Source organism: Oscarella lobularis, chromosome 3 (assembly GCF_947507565.1).
Source record: "Oscarella lobularis chromosome 3, ooOscLobu1.1, whole genome shotgun sequence".
Taxonomy (NCBI): Eukaryota; Metazoa; Porifera; class Homoscleromorpha; order Homosclerophorida; family Oscarellidae; genus Oscarella; species Oscarella lobularis.
Window position 1 is genome coordinate 545,591 of NC_089177.1, and position 15,038 is coordinate 560,628.

General features: G+C 46.2%; 5 protein-coding genes, 1 long non-coding RNA gene and 1 other non-coding gene across 9 annotated transcripts; 2 read left to right on the plus strand and 5 right to left on the minus strand.

The window, feature by feature from the left end:
- The first annotated feature begins 31 nt into the window (after positions 1–31).
- LOC136185092 (drebrin-like protein B) lies at positions 32–2,482 on the plus strand. Its single transcript, XM_065972158.1, has 14 exons — positions 32–130; positions 182–237; positions 286–398; positions 451–525; positions 582–722; positions 835–912; positions 972–1,058; positions 1,129–1,193; positions 1,258–1,396; positions 1,461–1,634; positions 1,685–1,783; positions 1,837–2,085; positions 2,135–2,165; positions 2,223–2,482. The coding sequence occupies exons 1-14, from the start codon at positions 48–50 to the stop codon at positions 2,357–2,359; spliced, it is 1,527 nt and encodes a 508-aa protein (XP_065828230.1). The 5' UTR covers positions 32–47; the 3' UTR covers positions 2,360–2,482.
- A 1,005-nt stretch (positions 2,483–3,487) lies between these two features.
- LOC136185111 (uncharacterized) lies at positions 3,488–4,697 on the minus strand. The gene is made up of 5 exons (XR_010669484.1): positions 4,589–4,697; positions 4,452–4,537; positions 4,264–4,388; positions 4,100–4,212; positions 3,488–3,998 (listed from the first exon to the last, which is right to left on the minus strand). It is a non-coding gene; the product is annotated as an uncharacterized lncRNA (long non-coding RNA).
- A 98-nt stretch (positions 4,698–4,795) lies between these two features.
- On the minus strand, positions 4,796–4,987 carry LOC136185554 (U2 spliceosomal RNA). Its single transcript, XR_010669570.1, has one exon. It is a non-coding gene; the product is annotated as a U2 spliceosomal RNA (small nuclear RNA).
- Positions 4,988–5,186: 199 nt separating this feature from the next.
- LOC136185095 (protein dcd1B-like) lies at positions 5,187–7,296 on the plus strand. Its single transcript, XM_065972162.1, has 13 exons — positions 5,187–5,285; positions 5,334–5,466; positions 5,517–5,614; positions 5,672–5,745; positions 5,795–5,844; positions 5,896–5,954; positions 6,011–6,045; positions 6,096–6,193; positions 6,244–6,449; positions 6,502–6,612; positions 6,663–6,777; positions 6,830–7,046; positions 7,104–7,296. Exons 1-13 carry the CDS (start codon positions 5,217–5,219, stop codon positions 7,156–7,158), a joined length of 1,320 nt encoding a protein of 439 aa, XP_065828234.1. The 5' UTR covers positions 5,187–5,216; the 3' UTR covers positions 7,159–7,296.
- LOC136185094 (lysine-specific demethylase 8-like) lies at positions 6,665–8,603 on the minus strand. The gene is made up of 4 exons (XM_065972161.1): positions 7,340–8,603; positions 7,231–7,293; positions 6,782–6,965; positions 6,665–6,732 (listed from the first exon to the last, which is right to left on the minus strand). Exons 1-3 carry the CDS (start codon positions 8,594–8,596, stop codon positions 6,939–6,941), a joined length of 1,347 nt encoding a protein of 448 aa, XP_065828233.1. The 5' UTR covers positions 8,597–8,603; the 3' UTR covers positions 6,665–6,732; positions 6,782–6,938.
- A 3-nt stretch (positions 8,604–8,606) lies between these two features.
- Positions 8,607–10,213, minus strand: LOC136185106 (glutaredoxin-3-like). The gene is made up of 11 exons (XM_065972174.1): positions 10,147–10,213; positions 9,991–10,099; positions 9,759–9,929; positions 9,600–9,690; positions 9,454–9,543; positions 9,324–9,406; positions 9,207–9,268; positions 9,091–9,148; positions 8,986–9,038; positions 8,801–8,933; positions 8,607–8,748 (listed from the first exon to the last, which is right to left on the minus strand). The coding sequence occupies exons 1-11, from the start codon at positions 10,203–10,205 to the stop codon at positions 8,701–8,703; spliced, it is 957 nt and encodes a 318-aa protein (XP_065828246.1). The 5' UTR covers positions 10,206–10,213; the 3' UTR covers positions 8,607–8,700.
- Positions 10,210–14,977, minus strand: LOC136185089 (uncharacterized). 3 transcript variants are annotated; one of them, XM_065972154.1, is made up of 9 exons: positions 14,691–14,977; positions 14,342–14,618; positions 14,104–14,290; positions 13,988–14,046; positions 13,821–13,940; positions 13,422–13,765; positions 12,698–13,372; positions 12,502–12,635; positions 12,108–12,451 (listed from the first exon to the last, which is right to left on the minus strand). In XM_065972154.1, exons 1-7 carry the CDS (start codon positions 14,811–14,813, stop codon positions 12,914–12,916), a joined length of 1,569 nt encoding a protein of 522 aa, XP_065828226.1. In that variant the 5' UTR covers positions 14,814–14,977; the 3' UTR covers positions 12,108–12,451; positions 12,502–12,635; positions 12,698–12,913. The 3 variants fall into 3 exon arrangements, with proteins under 3 accessions (XP_065828225.1, XP_065828223.1, XP_065828226.1); XM_065972153.1 differs by lacking the exons at positions 12,108–12,451; positions 13,422–13,765; positions 13,821–13,940; ... (2 more) ...; positions 14,342–14,618; positions 14,691–14,977 and adding exons at positions 10,210–10,854; positions 10,905–11,248; positions 11,306–11,425; ... (1 more) ...; positions 11,584–11,773; positions 11,828–12,101 and having other exon boundaries at positions 12,502–12,632; positions 12,698–12,917; XM_065972151.1 differs by lacking the exons at positions 12,108–12,451; positions 13,422–13,765; positions 13,821–13,940; ... (2 more) ...; positions 14,342–14,618; positions 14,691–14,977 and adding exons at positions 10,210–10,854; positions 10,905–11,248; positions 11,306–11,425; ... (1 more) ...; positions 11,584–11,773; positions 11,828–12,101 and having other exon boundaries at positions 12,698–12,917.
- Positions 14,978–15,038: the final 61 nt, after the last annotated feature.

Sequence of the window (15,038 nt, forward strand, 5' to 3'; positions counted from 1 at the left end):
AGATTACGTGACGACGTTACGGACTGCCGTATCGTTCTTTACTCACAATGGCCGTCAATCTTTCCAAGTACGGCAAAGAACTCAAAGCGGCGTACGAAGACGTCATCAGCAACTCGTCGGACACCGACTGGTATTGAAACAGGGACGACGTCGCTTTCGCACGTCCAATTTGCATGTGCAGGGCTCTTTTCGGCTACGACAAGCAGTCGAACGACCTGAAAGTCGTCTCGACGGGCGGTAAGACCTGGAAAGAGTGCAAGAACCCAAGGAGATCCTCCGCTTTAGACGGCGGATTCGACGAGCTCGTCGACGAAGTAAACGGCTCTAAAGTTCAGTATGCCTGGTGCAAAGTGACCGACCCGAACACGAATCTACCGAAATTCGTTCTCGTCAATTGGGTGAGCGTATCGTGCACCCAAAAGGGGGCCCCTTCTCTATTTCTCCTCGCAGTTCGCCGAAGGAGCGCCGAGTTCGCGACTGGGCGTGTGTCAGAGACACGTTCGCGACGTGGCGTCGTTTTTACGCGTACGTGGGTGCCCGTGCCGTCGATTTTCGCATTTCCTCTCGATTCCGCTTTCTAGGGGGCCCACGTCACGATCAACGCGCGAAACGAAGGCGATCTCGACTCGGACGTGATCGTCGACAAAGTTTCGAAGTCGTCCGGGTCGAATTACAGCTTCCACAAGGAGAAAGCTCGACCCGTCGAGCCCCAAGGACCCGTGGTAAGAAATTCCTAATTTTCAATTAATTAATCAAAAAGTTAATTAAAGCAGTGCCTAAAACGTTTTATGACGTCATAATTCAGCAATGACCCTCACATGTTTCGTTTTTCAGGGTTCTGTGTATAAGAAGGCAGACGCCCGGACTGATATCGTTCCAGAGAAAAGAGATGAGTTCTGGGCTGCGCAAGATGTTGGGATTTTTAAAAATTGACGTTGACTTGTGAGAGACTATTCAGTCTTTTGATATAGAAAGCCGAGGAGCAGAGAAGAGTGGCTGATCGTAAGGCTCAAGCTGAGGCGACTCGAAGAAAGGAGGCGGAACGAAAAGAACGCGAGGTCAGACCTAGGCTCATCTATAGTCCTCTTTGCAAGAGGAGTGTCATCTGACCTATTCTGTGTTTTTTAGGTCCAAGAGACTGCTCGTCGTGATCAGAGAGTTGCTGAACGGGCTCAAGCAGTTGAAACGCAGAGGCAATACATTTCTATTCTCGAATTTCACTGTACTACCATAACAATTGGACGTGCGTTTCTTCAGAAAGAAAGAGAGGGAGGAATTGAAGAGGCGACAGGAGGATGAGAAGGCTCACTACAAGGCCAGAATGGAGGAACTGGACGCAGAGACGGAAAGAGACAAGAGACGAGCAGAGGAATCGCGGCGACGTCAGAGAGAAGAGGTAAGAAAACCAAGACAAAAAACATACATACAAGTCAATACTGAAATCTCTTTGTGTCTAAAAGGAACGTCAAGCCATTGGAGCTGCAGTTCGTCAGACGAAGGAAACGGTCGCCGAACGGCAGGCCGAAGCGCGCGAGGCTCAAGATGAAGCCGAACGAGCCAGACAGGCCGCCGAAGATGCGAGGAGAGCCGTAGACGAGGCCCGTCGACAGAGGGACGCCGAAGCGGAAGCGGAAGTAAGTGGCCCTGAGAACGAATCTTAGAGCGTTTGGAATATATGTATTAGGCCGAAGCGGAAGCTGCGGCGGCTGAAGAGGCTGCTCGCGAAGCGGAAGAAGCGGCAGCTCAGGCGGAGGAAGCAGCCCAGCAGGCAGAAGAAGAACTGGTTAATTAAACATGCGTTTACGGTATATATCTATATATCTATATGTATTGTAGGAAGCAGAACCTGAACCTGAAGCTGAACCTGAACCTGAACCCGAACCGGAGCCAGAGCCAGAGCCGGACGAGGCTATGTACGGAAACGTTGAACCAGAAGCCGCTGCAGTTCCAGCTGATGAACCTGAAGAGGCTCTTTACGATGACGTAGATGAGCAGCAGCCCGTTCAGCAAGAAGCAGACGATGGCCTGTACGATACAGTTGAACCGAAAGAAGAAGGAGGAGGAGGAGGAGGAGACGAAAGCCAAGTGAGTGGATACAGATATTCTATATAATAGATTTATCTCTTTGTTTTAGTCTGCTCGGGCTGTTTATGATTACCAAGCTAGTATGGAATCTTTTCTCTGGTAATTCTCGTTGGTTACTTTGCGTTGCTTTTTTCTAGCCGATGACACCGAGATCTCGTTTGATCCTGATGATGTCATAACGGAAATTGAACAAATTGATGAAGGTTGGTGGAAGGGCCGTGCCCCTGATGGATCTTTTGGGATGTTTCCGGCCAACTACGTCGAGCTTATTTGATTCGACAACCAAAAAACGTCGGACGTTCTTTTTTCATTTCAATGTCTTTCTTTTGCATAGTGGAGTCATTCATTTGTCACAAGCTACACCATAGCGCCCTCGTGCTCATAATTTGTGACGTCATATTTTTGCTTTGGTACACGTCGCGAAATAATTTGAAGTTCACGCCATGAAAATAAGGTCAGAAAAGCTGTGTTTCGCCTTATCTAATCTAGGTAGCGCACGCTCAGCCACGCTGTTTTCAAGCACGGAACGAAACGAAGGCGAACGTAGGCCAACAGAAGCCCGATCGGTGCTCAAAAAGACGACTTCTTGTACTCCGGCTGATTTGCAGGGAAAGGGATTCGAGCGGGGGCCCTCGAACCATCAAACTTTGTTCCAGGGTCGCGTTCATGCTTTTGCGCGTTATCCTAGCCTCCAATTCACGACAGAGGGGGCTACAGTTGTCCGTATGATTCCTTGCGGTCTCAAATTGGCCTCAAATAGTAAATTTTGGCATTTTGTAGATCCACCTGACTGGAACTGAATGAAGGTGATTATCGTTCCAACTCCTTTTCTCTCTTTGGTGTGAAGAAGAGGTTGACCGCGGTTCCAACGTCCTCGGCAGGACGGGTCGGTCCAACTACCGGATCGCGGTGATTTGTAGCTCAATTATAGCTGCAATCACCTTAAACTGCCTGTATGCCTCCTTTTGGTATGAGGCAATAACGTCTAAACGGCCAACGTCTCCTGGGCAGGCCTATATCAATTGCTGAAGCGATTGTGCGGCCCAGAGCAGAAAAACTGCCTAATTTCACGGCGTGAATCTCCACGGAGAGACTACATCCTTATTGTAGTCTTCCTAGGAGAATGACGCCCAAATCGAAAACGTGCCTGCACTCGTTTCAGATGACAGTGCAGACACACATCAGTCTCAGTCTCTCCATCCAAGGATTTCTCTGGTAAGCAAATTCATTGCCTCCTATTGGGCTAACTGTTTCTTTTCAGGATTGGGGTCCTGGGCATGACCCCGTCATTAAAAACTGCTGCATCGGGGTCCTGGGCAAGACCCCGTCATCAAAAACTGCCTCACAGGGGGTCCTGGGCATGACCCCGTCAAAACTGCCCATGCATGAAACGCGAAGGGAAACTCTGTGCATTTTTTTCAAATTTATTAAATAAATTGACCGTCCCTCCCCTTCAATTTACGAGCAGTTTTTGATCACGGGGTCATGCTCAGGACCCCGGGCGAGAGCAGTTTTTACCTACGGGGTCATGCTCAGGACCCCGACTCCTAAAAAAACGAACGTTAATAACAAACAATGCTGTCTATTGTCTAATATGGCTACCTGATGGTCGAACGCTGATGCGGTGGAACACTTCGCGCGCGAAAGAATTCCGAAGTCTCACGACAGGCTGCTTTTGTCTCCACTAGTTCTGGAGATCAAAAGCGCATGCAAGCAAGTCTACTTTCGCGAAAAAAAACAAAAAACAAACATGCAACTGAAATAAAGTTCTCTTCTTCCTCGCCATCATTGTCTTCGACGCCGACGACGCCGACGAAAATGACGTGAGACGTCGGCGCAAGGCTCGCTGTGCTGCATGGAGTCGAGTCGCGGCGTGACGAATTGGCAGAACTTCGGCTTGCGTCCCTTTAGATCTGTGCTCGAAACAAGAAACAAAACGATTTTTTTCCCTTTAGATCTGTGCGCGAAACAAGAAACAAAACGATTTCGCGACGACGCTTTCTACGTCGTTTACACTGCAAATGCCACGAACGCCATATGCCGTTGTTGAGTCGAAGTCGCTCGTTTCGCTCTGGAACGTCGTCATGTTCTTCCAGTGTTTCCATTTGCGGATGAACGAGCCCCGTGCTGCCAAGACGACGACGTCAGAGGCGACGAAACGCGACGCAATTCGCTTGCCTGCAAGTAGCTCCGGCGATTCAGAATGCAATCGGGACGCTCTGTATTTCCATGAGCCCCTTCCTCAAGGACGTCGCGCACATGCGATGTCAGAGAAACTCGACACTCAAAACGGCCGAGGTCCCCTAAGGGGAAACGAGCGGAGAAAAACGCTACAAAGGCTTGCGAAGAAGGAAGACTCCAGATACCTTGGACTCAAGCTTGGCACGGCTTCCGAACAGCGAAGAGCAACCTCTTGCAACAGCGAACAGCCGCATGCTCGCTCGAGCGCAATCTAAAAAGAGCTTCATGCTAAACTGGATGCGTCAGTGTGTAGAAAACGAACCCGAATGAGCCGAGGAGTCTCCGGTATCGATGAGGAGCGTTCGAGAGAAATCTCCTGCTCGAGGCGTCGAAGCAGCTACAGTACGGGACGTGAAGCACGTGATCAGAGTACATGTAATAGGACTGCATCAGCAGCTCCCGTACAAGTAAATTTGCTGCAGTACTTGGTGTTCAGATTTCTTTCTTTAGACATTTATTTTTTCCCCCGAGGGGATGCACCGAGCCCGGAGGTAGTGCAAAACCGGGACGATGCGCGAGAGAGGCGCAGCAAGCTGCATTCCTCATCTCTAATTCCAAAGATTAAGTTAATCTTGGAGCCGGGCGATGCCCGGCGTCTCAGAGATTAAACTGAGAAGAACAGATACTACACTTGATCTTAGCCAAAAGGCCGAGAAGCGATAACGATGACTGCTTCGCGCTCGGTTATATACCCTTTCTAGGGTTACTTCAATTGTTGAGGATGGCGCACAAAAGTGATTCTAACGCAGCCGTAAGCACCAGATTCTATCTATATCTTTCATCTGTGCACAACGCTGTTTCGCTTTGGCTTATCTTTCGCCTGCTTCTTACGTTCAGCTGACGACGTTCTGAGAGGAACGTTCTAACGTACTCGATTGTCACGTGATAAGATGGGCTGGACATTGCTACTTCTGTTCCTCGTTTTCGGCGCTTCCGGCGCGTCTGAATGCCACGGAAAGGTGAATTCTATCTGTTAGCGACGTTTTGCAACGTCTTCGTTGTTGCAGCCGTCGCCGACGGCGCGTCCTAATTCGAATCCGATACAAACCGGAGCGCCGCGCTTCGTTCGGAGCGTGAAAAATGCCAAGCTGTATAGCGTCGGCGAACAAGACGAAGAAACGGCTCTGGTGCATCTGTGGGGTAGGAAAAAGAGTGAAAACCGCGGTCACAAAATATTCCGCCGTCATCAGGAACTCCTTACGAGATGGGCGTAGCTCAAGGCACGCTCATGAAGGAAGAGGTGTCGTCGTTTTTTGCTGCAGTATGGGCCTACATGGAAGAGCAAGTGGTAAACGAAAGAACTAGAATAAAAAGTAATGATATCATTAATTAATTAATTAATTAGGAGGAGGCAGTCAATTCGTCAGTGCCGAGTTTAAAATTGCAATCGTGGTTTTTGAAAGACGTTGCTAATCTAGGGTAAGCAGCATGCTGAAACGCCACAAAAACTCGAGTCGCCTGTCTTTAGCTTGGAAGCTGCGCTTGACTTGGAAATTGTAGCGACCAAACGTTTTACAGGTACTAAGCAACTTTTCTTCTCACGTACTATGATGACACGGGCTTCTTTAGGAAAATATTTTTATGAGGAACTGCAGGGATTGGCCGACAGTTCAGGAGTCGACGTCAAGGTCATAATCGACTTTGACTACTAACTGACAAAACCTTTGAGAAATTCTTTCCTTAGACATTGGAAAGAATTCACATGATTGGGGAACTAACGTAGGATTGGCAAAATCAAATGCTGAAAAAAGAGTACCTGATTTTGGCAGGAAAGGTCACTGCTCCATGTTTGGCGCGTGGGGAGCAGCTGTAGCTAATACTCCGTCAAAGCTTCTCCAGCTCAGAGCTCTGGACTGGAACATCGATGGTATATTGACATGTATCCAGATGAATTGAATTGAATTTCTTTTCTTACAGGCCCTTTTAGAAATCATCCTCAGATCACCGTTTACCATCCGACACCTGGATCGGGAAACGGTTATGACTTTGTCAATGTTGGCTGGACTGGCTGGATTGGATCGATTACGGGAATTTCAGCCAATCAAATGGCCATATCGGAAATTGGCGTCTCTTTTCCGGACGACTCCTTTGGCTCCGACTCAAGATTTGGCGTTCCATTCACAGTACATGCATATCTAAAATTTTAGTTATTCTTTCATTTAGTTGGTTCTCTAGTACTTCTTGAGAGATATCCTTCAGTTTGAGAAAGACTTGGCCGGCGCAATGAATAGGACTTCAAGCGTTGAACGCACGTGTTCTCTGATCCTAGGATATGGAGACGGAAAGGTGATTAGATATACGCTATTTAGTGTTGGCTTTCGCTAATTTTCGCGCAGTCATCTGAATTTCGAGGAGTTGAATACTCGGCTTCCGTGGCAAACTTTTACACGGACACAAATCTGAAACCTGAAGCAGATTGGCATCCAAAGATTGAAAATATTGTTTACTGGGGTACAAAGATAAATACTGGTAGTACTAAATCAGTATTTTGATTGTGATCAAGGAATGGATTGGCTGTGTCCTGGCTATACCCAAGTCTTAGGAGAACAGTTGAAGAAGTTTCATGGCAACATCAGCGCCGATGTCACAATTCACGAAATTCTTCCCGTCGTTCAATCGGGCGATACCCACGTTGCCGTCTACGATTTGACAAATATGATGCTCTACGTTTCGAATGCAAAGGGCGACAGTGAAAAGGGGCCTCCTTTCGCTTACGACAGGTAAACTGCATAACTCTGGGGAATAGCGAATGGGACTAACTGAGATGTTCAATTTAGACCGTTCATTCAAATGAATGTGACGGAATTGTTTTCTGTATCGCCTTCTGTTTAAATAACAACTAAGACGATTTTTTTGAGTGGGTGCATCTATGTATCTGGTGCACGTTTTTTTATGTTATGTTACCTGATTGCTGCAGCGAAAGTTGCTGTCCGCCGAGTCCACTGAAAAGCACAGGAACACCGTAGTCTACGTAAGCAGTACCTTCGAGGTTTTATTCCCACCAAAAACTTACCGAAAAGCTGACGCTCAATGATTTTACAAAGTGCCAGCACATCGGCGGTATGTACAACATCTCGCCCTCCTTTAGCACACCATCCCAATAGACAGCATCGCAGAACAAAGGATGCTCTGCTACGTCAACGCACTCCACGTCGACTTGACTCGTATTCTTCAACATATCCGACCGATGAGCATATAAGAAGTCCGTCTGCGATTTCTCGTACAGTCGCACATACTTGGACCCCACGACCTGAGCCAACAGATTCCGCTTGGGATCATAGTGAAGTGGCGATACCGTTCCCTGGGGACCAAACCAAGCGTTGACGTCGACGTCATCGTCGCTACTACTGATACAGCAATAATCCGGTATACATATATCTCTTTTGAGTTCGGGAATTTGATCGAATAGACGATGCTGAGCCAAGTAGCCCTTTTCCACGGACTCTCCACCGGCTACGTATTTATCAATAAACTCATTCATCGTTATTAGTGATTGTCCCCACGTTTCGTCGGTATATCGAGCGCCCAATTCGACGGGAACAGTACGCGAACCGGCAACGCGTTTTATATAGTCCAGCGTCCATCGGCGATCGTTGGGGGCGGGCCTAAGTGCCGGCCAGTGAGTCATAGCACCCTCGACGATGATTGGCTGCTCTCGATTCATATATCGCGTTTGAAACGAGTGCAACGAGGGCACGCGAATTCGTTCGAGAGTCGATCCTTTTCCTTGGTATCCGATCGACGCCGGCTCGGCGTTTCGATCTCCTTCGTCGAGCCTATAGCGTTTCGATTCGCTCGTCTCGCTTGCGCGTATGAATGCGTTGAGTCTCGATGCTACTTTGGTGAGCAGATCGTCCTGAATGGGAGCTCCCATCAATAAGCCGCGATCGCACGCTTCTAACGCCTTCCGAATCGATTCCAATTCGACGACGATGGCGTTTACGCACGTGGTCATCGTTCGTAGTAGGCTCGCGTGAGAATAGGCGATTCGCCATCCCATTTCGACGTCTTTCCAATAGCCCGTGTTCAGCTTTTCCCAGATGAAATCGAGCGCCGCGTCAACGCGAGTCGACGCCTCGTCGAGATTTTGCTTCGTCTTCACTAAGCGAGCGGCTTCGTCTAGGAGATGAAGGAGGGGTTTTGAGCCCGGGAGACGATCGATTTTCGCTCTGTCGTCGTCTTGGAGCTGTAATTGAACTTTTAGGTCAGCGAAAATGTCTTCGAGATGGTAGGTAAGTGAGCTGGATCCCGATGGAGTCTCCCTTGCCATCCCTAAAAGACTTTTAAACTCCAACGATGTCCCGGACAACGTATGTCAACCGATATAGATACTTCAACAACTCTGAGTATATTGTACATGCAGAATCTAGTCATCTACTTGCTTTCCAGAACTGTAAGCAGCTCGTTGCTCTCTTTGAGTTCCTGTGAAACAATCTAGACCTAGCCAGTTGCTTTATCTTATGTTTTTATTAACCTTCACAATGTCTAGTCCACCAATCAGCTCGCCTTTGATGTAGAGCTGTGGATACGATGGCCAATCGGAGTATTTCTTTAATCCTTGTCGAACCTCTTCATCTTGCAAAATATCAAACGTACTGTACTTCACACTAAAAGAATTGACTTTATATAAAGTTAAATGATATCGATCTGACTTTGTACCCAGTCTCATTGAGAATACCACAAATAGTCTTACTAAATCCACACCGAGGAGCCTATCAAAATACAGCAATTGATGATTAACTAAAAGAGATTATCATTTCTTACATCAGACGACCCTTTCATGAAGAGCATTATGGGATGAGAATTAATCACCTGCTTTAATCTAGAAAAACGGTTAAACCTTAAAAAGAATTTCAAAATGCCAAAATGAATAACGCCACCTGTCTTCAAGAGATACTTTCTTTGGCAGCATGTCATCCAGTTCACCACTTTCCTCCAGTTCCTAAAGCAGTGATAATGCAACGAGAGCGTTTTGACACTGTAGAGAGATTTCTTACCTGCACTATATCCAAACCTCCGACAAGTTCACCGTCAATATACACCTGAGGATACGAAGGCCAATTGGAAAACTTTTTCAAACCTACAGAAGAGACATCATTGAACAATAATTGAGAAGAAAAGGCTTACCTTCTCTCACAGCCTGATCAGCAAGAATATTAAACGTACTGTATGCAACGCCTTTGCCATTAAGCAAATTCACCATTTTGCGACTAAATCCTAATAACCAGTGATAAGAAGAGACATCAAAACACGCAGAATATGAACTCCCTCACCGCATCTAGGCTCTTCTACGGTACCCTTCATGAAGATCATAACTCGATCTGCTCGAACTAATTGCTTCAAACGCGACTCCAAATCCAAACCCTAAATTCCACCAGCAAATTCACCGACAAAAAGAAACGACTACGGATGAAAAGAACTTCGTCACAAACCTCGTTCGGTTCCGCCACGACGCCGGCGTGCTGAGCAACTTTCTTCGACAATTCTGGCGCATTGGCTCCGGTGAGACGATCGACCTCCTTTCCAGATCGGAGAAAGACGAACGTCGGCACTGACGACACGTTGTAATCGACGGTCACGTCCGGAACGGATTCGGCTTCGATCTGACGAAGAACAAGAAACGACGTCAATCGTCGATTTATTTTCAAGTTTTCGGTGCATTACCTTTAGGAATTTTGCGCTTTGATGCTCCTTGGCGAGCTCGTCGACAACTTCGTTCATCAACTTGGACGGTTCCGACCAAGCGGCCCAAAAGTGGGCCACCAGTAAGCCGCTAACGTATTGAATTATCTTTAGGACGTTGGTTTCTATTCATCTCACCTCCCAGCAGCAATAGAAATCTTGTCAAAATCCGCTTTGCTCGAAACAGCTTCGGCCATGCTCTTTATCCGGGGGTGGCTGACTTAATTAAATCAGGGATACTAGATGTCTAGTATCCCTGATTAAATCACACGTATACACCGACTATACTTTTTGAGCCAGTAATACCCTATGCAATTAGTTTTCTAGCAGTATCAACTGTGGTGAAGTTTTGTCGCTGTCGGCCGCATCTCAGTCTGCTCTGGTTCTTTTCACGTTCTGAGCTGCAGTGTCGCCTTCAGGCTTGCCGCTGCTCGTCGCGGCCTTGTTTCGCTTTCGACTGCAGCACCTCACAAAAACATTCTTGCAAAAAACTCGAAAGTCTTTAGCAGTGTAAAAGAAAACCATGTGGCTAATTATAGTGGCAATCACGCCAATTCGAAACATCAGGAGGTACACGAACTGCCAGTTTTGGAGCGTTTCTCCTCGAGAACAGCTTCTGTTCGGATATAGAAAAACACAAGAGATGTAATCGCGAACAATCTTCTCGACATCTATGCTGGTTGTGACGTAGGAGACGATAAAATAGTCTAAAATGAATATGATTGCTGTGATCAGCATCACCGTCAAATGAATAAGAAATCGACGTTCTATCATTTGTAACGAACGCCCACCAGACTTCTGCATTGCCCTTCCTCCTTCGGCCAATAAGCGTTTTCTTTCTATACTCTACAACAAATGCTTCAACGATGAATAAAAACAAGAGTAAATAATCTGACCTTTTTCTTAAGCGTATACAAAAGGTGAATTGCAAAGAAACCTGTCGTCATACCAGCAACCTGGTCGATCACAGTGATAGAAAAATATTCAATCGACGTATCAACGCTTGGGCACATAAAACATAGAAGCACGTTTTGGTATCCTTTGGTGCCTCTGATCCCGTAAGGAATAAGAGCGGAAAGAGCTGCTATGCCCCAAACGATGGCTCCTTCGATAGCGTGTATAGTGTTTTTGTAGTCTACAAAAAGATCGCCTCGGGAGCGCACAATTGCAAGCCAAACGTTGAAAAAGCCTGCACATAGCCACAAAGAGACGGACCTAAACATGAATGTGTGAACTGCAGCTAGAGAAAGAGAAACGCTACAGAATTGAAATATACAGTGCACAAACAATCTCTAACCGCAGATAATGGTATAAGGACAGTTTTCTGATCCTGCAGCCGATGCTTGTAAGATATCGGTTTTACCGCAACAAACCGAATTTCGTTGACCAACAAGTCGTCCAACTGCTTCGACAAGAGCTAAGTATTATACTGCATTATTACGTAAGCTACTCTGCCGAAAAGACATTACTAGGAATCACGCAGGAAACTGCTAGATACCATGCGACGACAACGTGAGGAAACTTACGTCTAAAACAATGCTTTTTGTACAGAAGGAATTCCATCTTTTGTTTTACTCTGTTTTCATTGAGAGCATTGCTATAGACGCAACGATAATAGCGACGACTCCAAGAATCAATTCGACTCCAAAGACGGCGTCAGCTATTGTTTCTCGAGCTCCAGTGATAAAATTCCAGTCGGGACATGATAGAAAACAGCACTGTTTGTCTCCGTCTAAAGACAAGTCTTTGTTGCAAGTCAGCTCATCTACAAACAAGGCTTTCTAAAGACATTATTAGTCTGACGCTCTTATAGTCTTACGTTTGTCTAGAGTTAGTGGTGATGTCACGAGTGTAACGAGAGCAAAAAGCTGAGAGTTTGATAGGCTAACATTTTCAGAAGGCGGCCATTCAGTAATATTTAAAATGCGCATTGCTTTTCGAAGAGCAAATGGAGACAATTCAATCTTCTCCCCGATAGAGGCCACGAGTGCTGAAACAGACAGAAAAGCACCAATACCGGTCGACCTAATATTGAAAGTTTCGAGAAGTGCAGAAACGTTGACAGGAATGGTAGTGTCGCAGCTGGAATTTCCCTACGACAAATTCATTACCGACCCTCTATCGCGGTCACCTATTTATCATAGCCCTCGCGGCGGAATTGCGACGATGACCGCAGGTATTACTGTAAGTATCATAATAACGTCTGGTCCATGTATAGGATTGGAACAGACACCTTCCTTCACGGTGTCGATGTGAGAACAGCGCCATGCAGACACCCAATACGTTCTCACGATCTACACCGGATCAACTACACGGATTAATTTTCGCCAACGACTGCTGCTGCGAGTACTCTACAGTAAAAATAATATTATAAGAGTCTTGGCAATGTAGCCAGAATAACGACAATTTCTTGAAGCGCGTGACGAATATTACTACTTGTAGTCTATAAGCTTCCTTACACAACGGAAAACACTAGTGAAGGCGCTTTCTTACCAGCTGAGTCAAGTCAAATTCGCTTTGGGGAAGCAAAAAGTAGACGATCGACGGAAGGGTCGCTAAGGTAAGCACAAATGCACAGATTCCCAGAGCGACGATCCTGAGCGTGATTAATTCCATGCGGAAGTCTACTGCCAAGGATGATAAGCATGCGCATATAAATATACCCTGCCTCCAGAAAAAACTTCCTTGCCTTTCATCGCTCTCGTGTTTTGCAAGAGTTGATTATGCCGAGCCAGCAAACAAAAGTTCATACCTATTCGTCCACTGATTTTATCCTCCAGCGAAGTTTGAAATCGTGTTAAAATTATTCAATGTGTACCTAAGATGATAACACAGTAAAAATTCAATGTACGATTACACCTTTTTATGAGTTGACTCTTTGAGCGATAAGTAGTCACATCGTCAATTACATATCTCCGCGTCTGTCTGCTTTTGAAGACTTGTATGAAGTCAATTCGGTCTCTTCGTTTCTCCGTTGACTGCACTTTGCAACTACGTTCTTCCAAAATTCTCGAAAATCTTTGGCAGTGCAAAAGAAAACAATTTGACTAACGATTGCAACGATCACACTTAGTCGGTAGATTAGGATATGAACAAATTGCAAATTTTGAAGCAGTTCTTTTTGAGAGCAGTCTTTGTCCGGATGAAGAAAAACGCACGTAACGTAATCCAAGACAACCTTTTCCAAATCCATTTCAGCTATGACGTAGGAACCGATGATGTAGTCAACAAGGAAAGTGACTGCCACGACAAATAGTATGATTTGATGAACGAGAAACCGACGCTCAATCAATTCCAATTGACGCACACCAGACGCTTGCATTGCCTTTCCTCCTTCAGCCAATAAGGCTCTTCTTTCGATGACCTGAAAATAAACATTACGACTTGTCATCACAGAGAAAAAAAGACGGAACCCTTTTCTTCAGTGTATACAGAACGTGAGTTGCACATAAACCTGTCACTGCAGTGCCGAGCTGCTGTGCCAAAATAAAAGAATAGTACCCAAGTGACATATTGACGTCGGGACAAATGAAACATAAATAAGGGTTTCCGTACGCTTTAGCACCTTGGCTCCAGTAAGGGACGAGAGTGAAAACCGCTGCCGTTCCCCAAACAACGGCTGCTTCAATAGCGTGTATTCTATTCTTGTAATCGGCAAAGAGATCGCTTCGTAAGAGCACAATCGCAATCCAAAGGTTGACGAAGCCCACGGATAACCATAGAATAGCGGATACGTAGGCAAATGTGTGAAACATGGCTGAAAGAGGAGACTAGCTAACGGACGTCGTTCCAAAAAATAATAATAATCCTACCGAATACAATTGAATAGGGACACTTTTCTGATGCTACGTGAACGGCTTCTAAGAGATCGATTTTGCCGCAACAGATTGCGCTTTGACGACCAACAAGTCGCCCGACTGCTTCGACAAAAACTAAAACACATTTTATTTATCAATCACAAGAAGGACTCCTTTAGTACTTGGAAAGATGGTCGAGAGCGTTAGATACCAGGCGACAGCAACGTGAGGAAACTTTCGCCTATAACAACGACATCATTCTTAGGAATAGCATTTGATAATTCCTTAGTATTAGTACGTTTTCATTGCGAGAATTGCCACTGATATAGTGACAATGGTAACGGTTCCAAGAACCAATTCAATTCCAAAGAAGGCTCTATTGATCAACTCTCTAGCTCCAGTGAGAAAATTCCAGTCGGGACATGACAAATAGCAACACTGCTTGTCTTCGTTTGGAGACAAGTCCCTGTGGCAGATCAGTTCATCTGCAATAGAAAGAATTAGGACGGAGCTTACACCTTTTTTTTCTTACTAACGTTCGTCTAGGCTCAGTGGCGACGAAACGAGCGCGTAGAGATCAAGCAGCTGGGATGTCGACACGCTGATATTTCGAAAAGGCGGCCATTCAGCGATATCTAGGATGCTCATGGCTTTTTGAAGAGTCAGCGGAGACAAATCGATTGTTTCGCCAATAGAAGCTAAGAGTGCTGAAATGGGCAGAACAGCAGCTCCAGCACCGGTTGACGTAATCTCCACGGTTTCAAGAAGTGCTGAAACGTTGACAGAAATAGTGACGTCACAGCTGGAATTTCCCTACAGCAATAAAAAATTCGATGTTTGCAGTCGGAGCGATGCGCAGCGGCACGGCGAAGTCGCTGCACTTACGAGTTGAGTAAAGTTGAAGTCGCTTCGGCGAAGTATGAAGTGAAGGATCGACGGAAAAACTGCCGCAGCAACTACGAACGCTGCAAATCCCGCGGCAATGAGTTTGAGCGCGATCAACTTCATCCGCAGCCCGCAAACGTAGCGTACGTTCTAATGGCACACCCACTGTAAGACATTCCGCTAGCACAGAGCGTTTTTCAAGCCAGAGCACTCATTTTGGCGTGAATTTCAACAACTAGGACCGTTCTTTATAAGAATAGTGCACGTTCTCTCTTCCAACGGGGTCAGAGGAACCACACGCCTTTATACGGGGAGTCGAAACCTGATGCTGGCCCGTATACGAGTGCA